A 10,688-nucleotide genomic window follows, 5' to 3' on the forward strand; every position below is an offset into this window, starting at 1 on the left:
ATTACAGTAAGGATACGGCAGCAAAATTCATCTAGAGTGGAAGAGGCATTCAATAATCTCCTTTATCAGTTGTGCACCCTCCTCTTTTGGTACTGGATTAGATTACTTTTGATGTTCTTTTACTGAAACACAAAACTTTCCAAAATGCCTTAAACCCTACCCTCAGACCCTATTTACAACATCCTCCACCCCTACGTTTTTAGAGGAAGCTTGGGATTGGACAACGTATATGACGGAATTAACGGCCATGCTTACATGCTTTTGACTCGCCTTTTTTAGACACGCCCCGTACTCCGGTCTGCCAGAGACTGGTTGGCAAGTTAGTTGACGCATAAATCTCCACCGCACCTGTCTGCAGGGTCTCCAGACCATAGAACTCTACGCTCCAGACTTCTCAGACGTGCCTGCCACGCGACATTACCGCAAATATAAAAAAAAATCTACTTGACGGTTCCAATGCACGCCCGGCTCGCGGAACGTTTTCATTAGACATTTAATTAACGTTTGCCAAGGCACTCTTGATGCTATAACCAGTAACCGACTATGAAACAAAAGAGTTTCACATAGTTATTTATCAGGCCTGCATAGTGCTCCCATTTAGGAACATTTGCTCCTGAAAAGAGCAAAGAAGAAGCCAGAACATAAAAGCAAAATAAAGGACCCAATTAAGGAACTACTCAGCACATTATGAAGAGGAATGTAGATTCATTTTACACACCTGGCTGGAATTAAGATGTAGTATTTATGTGTTTATTTATCCTGTCTCAGCCTCAACCCCTCTGAAATGACCCTGGTGGAATTTGTGGCAGGATGGATTTCAGGTAAATTTATAGCTCAAAGATTATCTTTGTACATGTCCACAATTTGTTCTATGGGAATTGAAATTGGTGTGCAACAATGTTAGATATTAAATTAGGTTAATTAATTTAGGTGCAGTGGGACTGGTGGTTGGACATCCAATGGACACAGTGAAGGTGAACCTGCATGCGTATAGCCTACTAATTAATGGATAATATTCATAATATGAAGGCAGTCCCTAACAGCTGGGTGTAGTGTCATTTTGAATTGTATTCCGATAGGTGCGTTTGCAGACCCAGACAAGGTACAAGGGCATCGTGGACTGCGTGGTCAGGATGTATGCACATGAGAGGGTGAGTGCAGAGATGCCAGCTTCTGAAGTTTGACATGGAGATGATGACTAAAGTACAAGTGGTGCCTTTCTATGCTATTAAGTAATACAATAATATACCAATTATCATTTACATTGTAATTTGTAAGCAGCAAAACCATGGAATAATGTGTTCTCCATATACCCCCAGTTTGATATTTCCTGGTACAAATGCTAACTCTCATATAACAATATAGCAATACTTAAAGTGACTGCAAAGTGGCCAGAAATAACCAGTGACATTACACAGTTAGCTCCAATGGTGTCTGAGAAGGCATTCTCCGCCATAGTCCTGCATTACTATTGATTCTGGCTACACCCTCAACAAACCCGCCAAACGGGATTGGAGACCACTGCTATATACAAATCTCATGAAACTATGGGAGGAGGCTCAATTGAGACACAATAATGCAATGACGCCATTCATTCTTGATGTCATCAAGGTGCCTGACCCAATAGCTCAAGAGTCTATTAATAAATTCAACTCCACCCATTCAATCTCCACATAGGAATAGGTGGAAATGTTTACACAGATATAAGTTGATATTTCAATGCATTTGATTCCTATAATTTTGCCGATGCTTAATACGTATCATAAAACCTCCATTCAATGTAGTTTAATGTACGTTCACTTGCAGCAATTCAGTTTCCTCTTCAGATATGATTACCAAACTCAGTCGGGTGCAAATGCATTTAACCCTTTTCTGACTTAAGCTGCTGCCAGAACACATGGATGTAATTGCGCATTCTTGGTTGGAAAAAAGTTTTCCAGGCATACTGATTCTACAGCACTGTAGTTCCATGTAAAAGTTTGTTATCATCCAATAGGTGCTGTTTAAAGCTCACTGCATTTTGGACTAATTCAGTTTGGTCTTGATCTTGTTCAACATATGGGAACTAAATGGTAAATAAATGGTAAACGTCCACATTTATAAAGTGCCTTTATCCAAAGCGCTGTACAATTGATGCTTCTTATTTACCCATTTACACACATGCTCACACACCAATGGCGATTGGCTGCCATGCAAGGCACCAACCAGCTGGTCAGGAGCAATTTGGGGTTAGGTGGAAAAGGTTTGCATACTGCCAGCTGCTGGATGATTAATTGTTGTCATTTTGTTTAGTTTATTTCTTGTTACGATAAATTGTCTTGTCATGTCTAGTTATGTTTTCGTTACGATTATTTTACCTTGTTATGTTGTGTGGTTATCGTCCTAGTTCGTTTAGTGTTATGTTTTGATTTATGTTTATTGTTACGTAAACTGGCCGCAAACCTTGCATTCCGGCTTTCTCTCTCTCCCTTTCTGTCACTCACACCCTAATTGTTTCTATTTGTCTATTTACTAAAACTACTAATGCTAGATCAGGATTGGGTAATACTAACAGACTAATCGTGATCATGTTACCTTACGTTTCTTGTGCATGTCATTTACTAATTTACTAATGCTAGGGCAGGATAGGTTTATTACTAACGATTACTAATTACCTTGTTAAACTTGTCATCCATCGCACCTGTTTTCCATTCCCTTGCTGCTCTCTAACTAATTGTCTACACCAGCATTTATAGCCCAGTCGCACTTCTGTTCTTTGCGAAATTGCCTGCCTGAGTTCTCTGAAGAACTCAAGTGGGTAAATGCCCTTTTCCCTTTGGAAACCCTTTTGTATATAGAGTGTTTTGTTTTCTGTGTTTTTCCATCTTTTTGAACTTTTTCTTTGTAAATATTCACACTGTGTTGTCTTGGAGGCCGGCATAAATAAATCTCACTAAACCGAGATTTTCCGAGTACGCCTGAGTTCCCAAGAGAACCCCGCCACATCCGTCAAAGCAACTCTTGAGCATTATTACCATTGATTTCCCGAACAAAGCCCTGACGGGACTTTATTTTACTATTGTTTCCGAGTCGTGCATTTTGGGTCCAACCCCCACGCACCCGTCTCAGTATTGGCATCAGGTTATCTTGGTTTTTGACAGTGAAACTAATAAACTAAGTGGCCAGAATCCCGATATGAATAGCCTGCTGACCTTGCTAAGCTTGCTACTGTAGCTAGCTACCCAGACTGCAAACCTTACTCACCATTATGGTTCACCAAACTGACAGCCTCAGACCTCATTCTGGAGGTTCCTTTCACTGTTTCAAAGCTCTCCTCTATAAATATTTGACATCAAAAGGAAATTAAATGTTTTCTCTGATTGTATATTTGGTGGAAGTAGCTATAAATCTTTTTCTCATGGCTTAATGAATGCACAGGTTCACATATACCCGTTTCTACATATATTTATTTGTCTTTGTGAGTATTAATTGCTAATCAGTTTCTCTCTTTATTAGATCCCTGGGTTCTTCAAGGGCATGTCATTCCCTGTGCTGAGTATTGCTTTCAGCAACTCCGTGGTCTTTGGTTCCTATAGCAATGCCCTGGACTACCTCACCCAGACACAGTATGGCCAATGCAGCAAAGACAACTCTTCTAATTTAGCAGCAGTCTTTATGGCTGGTTGCTTTTCTGGTGCAACCCAGGTAACAGAAAAAGTACAGCTGTACATTAACAAATTCAAATTCTGCGTGTTTGTTATTATAAGCACAGTTTTCAGGTTTTCTAAACAGTTTTCTACACAAATGTCTTGTATAAAAATAACCTGTTCTAATTCAGAAATTTGTTAAAATGTTTAAATTGGGGGTGGGACTGGTGCGGTGGCTACACTTTTTTGCTTTTGGAGCGCATTTGCTTGTAAAAATCTTGTTGCTTGAGTTTTTTAACAATGAGGGTGTTTCTTACGGCTTTGTGAATTAAACCATTTATCTTCACCGCCTGCAACATTGTTACCAATCCCCCACCCAAACTCCAACTGACCTTCTCATCTCAGATACAGGTAACACAATGCTCTCTTGTTGTATCGCCCTCTTTCTCCAGGTACTGGTCACAGCCCCCAGTGACCTGGTCAAGGTGCGGTTGCAGAACCAGATGAGGGGAAGCTTGGGCTTGGGCGTGGGTGCGGACAAATACAGAGGTCCAGTGCATTGTGTGGCTGTCATCCTGAAGGAGGAAGGTCCCAGAGGCCTGTTCCGGGGGATGGGGGCCCTTGCTCTGAGGGATGTGCCCTGTTATGGCCTCTACTTTCTACCCTATGAGCTTGCATGCAAAGCACTGACTGAGAGTGGAAAACAGCCAGGTGAGTCAGTGGAGTGAGTGTTTTGTAGAAGATTATATTATATCTTGCATGGTTTGTAAATACATTGCTCACTGCAAGCTCACTTTAACTGGTTACCTTCCATTTTGGGTCCTCTTAAAATGTAAATAAAAAATTATCACAGTGTGGGCGTCAAGACTGCATAGTGCATACATGTGTAAACTATAACTGCATCATAACTGAGTGAATTGAGTAAATGTTTTTTTTATTATTATTAGCTGATACCTGATCTGCGCATGTGTGTAATACAGTGCTGGTTTATAGTATAATAACTGATATGTATGTGTGTTTGACTTCAGGCACATTTGCAGTGTTAATGGCTGGGGGCATAGCTGGTGTGATAACTTGGGCCTGCGCTACGCCTATGGATGTGGTGAAGGCAAGACTGCAGATGTCAGGAGCCGGGGGACCAGTCTACAGGGGTGTCCTCCACTGCATTTCTGTCAGCCTGCAACAGGAGGGTGTGCAGGTTTTCTTCAAGGGACTTCTACTCAACAGCCTCCGAGCCTTTCCTGTTAACGCCGTCACTTTTATGTGCTATGAGCACCTGATGAGGGCCATGACATCACTGCCATGAGACTGTTTCTAGGACTGAGGCCGCAAAGCAGAGTCTGCCATAGCCATGGCCAATCATCTAACAGTGTGGCCAATTGCTGCTGCCCACACAAACATTCATGAAGTGGTGAACCAGGCTGTTATTTAAAATCAAATCTAGTCTAATAATTTTGCATAGGTGAACCACTATGTGTCCTGTGGGATTATCCTCCATACTATTTTCTAACATTGCTGAAGAGGTGTTGTAAGACATCCTTTGTAATAAAAAGTCCCCGCTGCTTCCTCTCTGATTTATTGGACTGTGATTGGACCTAAAGATGGCTCTGCCTATTCCTCCCAGTGGGACCTCCTAAAAAGTGCTTTATTTCCTGAAAAGGGTGCTCCCAATTACACTATGCAAACCCTGGAAATACTGTATGTACATACAGTACTGTGCAAAAGGTTTAGGCAGGTATCAATTAACAAAATGCATGAACAGAAGAAGTGAATGAACAGAAGAAAAATCTAAATCAAATCAATATTTGGTGTGACCACCCTTTGCCTTCAAAACAGCATCAATTCTTCTAGGTATATTTGCACACAGTTTGTGAAGGAACTTGGCAGGTAGGTTGTTCCAAACATCTTGGAGAACTAGCCACAGTTATTCTGTGGATTTAGGCAGCCTCAAATTCTTCTGTCTCTTTGTGTAATCCCAGACAAACTCCATGATGTTGAGATCAGGGCTCTGTGGGGGCCATACCATCACTTCCAGGACTCCTTGTTCTTTACGCTGAAGATAATTCTTAATTACATTGGCTGTATGTTTGGGGTCGTTGTCCTGCTGTAGAATAAATTTGGGGCCAATCCAATGCCTCTCTGATGGTATTGCATGATGGATAAGTATCTGCCTGTACTTCTCAGCATTGAGGAGACCATGAATTCTAACCAAATCCCCAACTCAATTTGCAGAAATGCAGCCCCAAACCTGCAAGGAACCTCCACCCCAGTTCCTGTGTTTTCGTGCATAGTTGAGTCGCTTGGCTTTGTTTCCACGTCAGAGTGATGGCTTTTTGGCCGCAATTTTTCCAAGAAGACCACTTCTGACCAGACTTCTCCACACAGTAGATGGGTGTACCCATTGGTTTCTTCCAATTCTGAGCTGATGGCACTGCTGGACATCTTCCGATTGCGAAGGGAAGTAAGCATGATGTGTCTTTCATCTGCTGCACTAAGTTTCCTTGGCCAACCACTGCGTCTGTGGTCCTCAATGTTGCGCCTTTCTTTGTGCTTCTTCAACTGAGCATGGACAGCACATCTGGAAACCCCTGTCTTGCCTTGAAATTTCTGCCTGGGAGAGACCTTGCTGATGCAGTATAACTACCTTGTGTCTTGTTGCTGTGCTCAGTCTTGCCATGGTGTATGACTTCTGATATTAAACTCTTCAGCAACCCCCCCTTGGAAGCAGGGTTTGGCTGTTCCTCACCCAGTTTTAACCCTCCTACACAGCTGTTTCTGTTTCAGTTAATGATTGTGTTTCAACCTACATATTAAATTGATGATCATTAGCTCCTGTTTGGTATAATTGGTTAATCACACACCTGACTATATGCCTACAAAATCCCTGACTTTGTGCAAGTGTACCAAGAAGAATTGAAGGCAAAGGGTGGTCACACCAAATATTGATTTGATTTAGATTTTTCTTCTGTTCACTCACTTTGCATTTTGTTAATTGATAAAAAAACAAACTATTAACATTTCTATTTTTGAAAGCATTCTTACTTTACAGCATTTTTCACACCTGCCTAAAACTTTTGCACAGTACTGTATATCATCCATGGACTTTAAGTACACAATATTTACAGAGTGTATTAACGGTTGGCCTTCCAGAGCACATCGCATACTAAAATAAGTAGGATGTATGTTTAGTAGGCAGTACATATTTTGAGGACACAGCCAAATACATTGAATTTCAACTTCCACCCATGTTCACTTTCTTTCCTTGCTCTCCCCATATTAGATAAACTTAATTGTTTTTATAAATGACTCAACTGAGTCACTTGGCTGTGCTGTTGGAGTGTCTATGGGGACCCCTGAAGGATAACCTTGAAAATACAAGTTTAAAGCCTTGTAGGTCCTGTAGAAATTACTTGCTGCTTTTGAATGAAAATAAGTTCACAATTGCAAACAATGTCCCCCATGTATGCCTTTTGAGTTTTGCTCCAACTTGAACTATAACAGAAATAACTCAGACACAGCTGACCCAAATTATTTTATGTATTATCTTCTACAGTGTTTTATACAGTATTTGTTCATTTGAAATATATAATCCTTAAATCCAAAATTGATATATTTATAAAATATTGGTATAAATTTAGTTTGGCATTAACATTCAGTTAATAAATAAAAAAAAATGATTAAAGAGGATATAAACCCAGGACCAGAGTTTTAAAAAATGACCAAAATTTCTTTACCCTCAGAAAGCTTGAACAAAAGCATGGAAAAATTAAACCTAGAGCTTTTCCTAATCTACTCATTTTGAACTATGTTATTTTAAAGCGTTTGAATAATTGGTGGTTTATTTTACTGTTGGTCCCAGAGCTTTTTATTTGTCAGATATTGTTCTGGTATTATCTAACTGTTCTGGAAGCACACACTACTAAAATATGCTGATGAATATCAAGGTTATTCATCAGCATCTTTTAGCAGTGTGTGCTTCCTGACAATAAAACATAATTTAAATGCAAATTATGTATGAAATTCATACCTCGCCTACCCCTTTAGCATACCTCTCACCCTTGCATCTTTCAAGCTTCCTATTATTAGACAGCAAAATATTTTTAGAAACTGGTAGCTATTGGTTTGAACATTTTTGAGTTCCTTGTGGGGTGGTGAAGGCTGTGACGGGTGTAGTGTTGCTGTAGTGCTGTAGTGCTGTAGTGTTGAGCCTGAGGCTTTCTGAGTGTTTTGCCATTCTGTACACGTATTCAGCACCAGCCGGATGTAGAGAGAACCCCAGGGGCAGTGAGTGAGGCACAGGTAGAAAGGTCAGAGCCAGACTTCAAATGGAAGCGGTAGGGAACAAAAATAAATCTTCCGTTTTACAAATTATGCCAAATGCTGCTCTCTATTTTCTTTTCTTAGTGAAAATTGCAGTTGCTGATATGAATCAATAACCGATAATGCTTATTTGGGTCGGGAAATGGATAAAGCTGATTAAGGAGCAGCCTCAAGGCAAAATAATACCTAACCTTGACCATGAGTCTTGTCAAAGCAAGTGGTACAAGTTTATGATTAACTTTGTATTACATATTCTGACTTTAAACCAAAGGTGAACTATTCATCTTGGACATTGGTCTTGTTCCTATTCCTGTTTATCAACTATTTCCACATTGGACACATTGGAAATTCATAGATAGGCCCTGATGATTGGTACAATGAAGCCATTAATCATTTAATGAGGAACAGGACACTATCTTTCTACCTCCAGGGCGAGATGAATGAGGGAATCAATATAAATATAACATATCTTATCTCACACCAGCTCCCCCTGTCTGTACCCTGTGCTCCTGCATGATTAGTCTTTTTCTCTCTCTCTCTCTCTATATATATATATATATATATATATATATATATATATATATATATATATATATATATACATATATATAGTGCGGGAAAAATGCACAAATAAGATATCACAGGTGAGCATCGCCTGATGAAACGGATCCAGTAAAAACACAACAATAGCATTTCTTCAGTTTAACTTTCTCATTTATTTGATCAAACAGAATAAGAGAGTGGACGGCCTACCAGTTTTCTGATATTTCTTCAATTTGCACATACACACTGTATGACTTAAATACAGTTTTCAGTATACTGCCCCAGAAGGGAGGGGGGAACATAAACAAAAAATAACTTTTATCAGTATTTGATCTTTACTGTTATCAGTATTTGATCTTTACTGTTACCCCTTGTTGGCCTTCTATGAGAACCGGAGTGTGCTAGCTACTCCCTTCTGGGTGAAGCAGAGACATCTAGGTGAAAGGCTTTTTGCCTGCTGGGAGAGAGACAAAGAAAGACTCGGATTTTAAATTAAACGAACAAGATATGCTTTAACTGCAGACTTTCAACTTTAATTTGAGGGTATTTACATCCAAATCAGGTGAACGGTGTAGGAATTACAACAGTTTCTATATGTGCCTCCCACTTTTTAAGGGACCAAACGTATTGGGGAACTTGGCTGCTCAGCTGTTCCATGGCCAGGTGTGTGTTATTCCCTCATTATCTCATTTACAAGGAGCAGATAAAAGGTATAGAGTACATTTCAAGTGTGCTATTTGCATTTGGAATCTGTTGCTGTCAACTCTCAATATGAGATCCAAAGAGCTGTCACTATCAGTGAAGCAAGCCATCATTAGGCTGAAAAATCAAAACAAACCCATCAGAGAGATAGCAAAAACATTAGGTGTGGCCAAATCAACTGTTTGGAACATTCTTAAAAAGAAAGAATGCACCGGTGAGCTCAGCAACACCAAAAGACCCGGAAGACCACGGAAAACAACTGTGGTGGATGACAGAAGAATTCTTTCCCTGGTGAAGAAAAACCCCTTCACAACAGTTGGCCAGATCAAGAACACTCTCCAGGAGGTAGGTGTATGTGTGTCAAAGTCAGCAATCAAGAGAAGACTTCACCAGAGTGAATAAAGAGGGTTCACCACAAGATGTAAACCATTGGTGAGCCTCAAAAACAGGAAGACCAGATTAGAGTTTGCCAAACAACATCTAAAAAAGTCTTTACAGTTCTGGAACAACAATCTATGAACAGATGAGACAAAGATCAACTTGTACCAGAATGATGGGAAGAGAAGAGTATGGAGAAGGAAAGGAACTGCTCATGATCCAAAACATACCACCTCATCAGTAAAGCATGGTGGTGGTAGTGTCATGGCGTGGGCATGTATGGCTGCCAATGGAACTGGTTCCCTTGTATTTATTGATGATATGACTGCTGACAAAAGCAGCAGGATGAATTCTGAAGTGTTTCGGGCAATATTATCTGCTAATTTTCAGCCAAATGCTTCAGAACTCATTGGACGGCGCTTCACAGTACAGATGGACAATGACCCGAAGCATACTGCGAAAGCAACCAAAGAGTTTTTTAAGGCAAAGAAGTGGAATGTTATGCAATGGCCAAGTCAATCACCTGACCTGAATCCGATTGAACATGCATTTCACTTGCTGAAGACAAAACTGAAGGGAAAATGCCCCAAGAACAAGCAGGAACTGAAGACAGTTGCAGTAGAGGCCTGGCAGAGCATCACCAGGGATGAAACCCAGCGTCTGGTGATGTCTATGCGTTCCAGACTTCAGGCTGTAATTGACTGCAAAGGATTTGCAACCAAGTATTAAAAAGTGGAAGTTTGATTTATGATTGTTAGTTTGTCCCATTACTTTTGGTCCCTTAAAAAGTGGGAGGCACATATACAATCTGTTGTAATTCCTACACTGTTCACCTGATTTGGATGTAAATACCCTCAAATTAAAGCTGAAAGTCTGCAGTTAAAGCATCTTGTTCGTTTCATTTCAAATCCATTGTGGTGGTGTATAGAGCCAAAAAGATGAGAATTGTGTCGATGTCCCAATATTTATGGACCTGACTGTATATATATATATATATATATATATATATATATATATATATATACACACCCAGTGACCACTTTATTAAGTAGACCTGTAGTCCGGCTTGTTAATGCAAATATTTAATCAGCCAATCATGTGGCAGCAACTGAATGCATA

General features: G+C 40.1%; 1 protein-coding gene across 3 annotated transcripts; it reads left to right on the forward strand.

Moving 5' to 3' along the window:
• Positions 1-314: 314 nt before the first annotated feature.
• Positions 315-5,200, forward strand: LOC133133180 (solute carrier family 25 member 45). 3 transcript variants are annotated; one of them, XM_061249249.1, is made up of 6 exons: positions 315-821; positions 931-974; positions 1,054-1,151; positions 3,496-3,684; positions 4,079-4,337; positions 4,655-5,200. In XM_061249249.1, exons 3-6 carry the CDS (start codon positions 1,134-1,136, stop codon positions 4,930-4,932), a joined length of 744 nt encoding a protein of 247 aa, XP_061105233.1. In that variant the 5' UTR covers positions 315-821; positions 931-974; positions 1,054-1,133; the 3' UTR covers positions 4,933-5,200. The 3 variants fall into 3 exon arrangements, with proteins under 3 accessions (XP_061105233.1, XP_061105232.1, XP_061105234.1); XM_061249248.1 differs by having other exon boundaries at positions 1,080-1,151; XM_061249250.1 differs by lacking the exons at positions 315-821; positions 931-974; positions 1,054-1,151 and adding an exon at positions 2,766-2,793.
• The last annotated feature ends 5,488 nt before the right edge of the window (positions 5,201-10,688 follow it).

This window comes from Conger conger, chromosome 7 (genome assembly GCF_963514075.1).
Source record: "Conger conger chromosome 7, fConCon1.1, whole genome shotgun sequence".
In the NCBI taxonomy this organism is placed as follows: Eukaryota; Metazoa; Chordata; class Actinopteri; order Anguilliformes; family Congridae; genus Conger; species Conger conger.

Coding starts and splice junctions, on each gene's coding strand:
- LOC133133180 (XM_061249248.1), top strand. CDS start 785: ATGACCCTGGTGGAATTTGTGGCAGGATGGATTTCAG. Junction 975..1,079: donor ATCCAATGGACACAGTGAAG/GTGAACCTGCAT, acceptor GTATTCCGATAG/GTGCGTTTGCAGACCCAGAC. Junction 4,338..4,654: donor TGAGAGTGGAAAACAGCCAG/GTGAGTCAGTGG, acceptor GTTTGACTTCAG/GCACATTTGCAGTGTTAATG.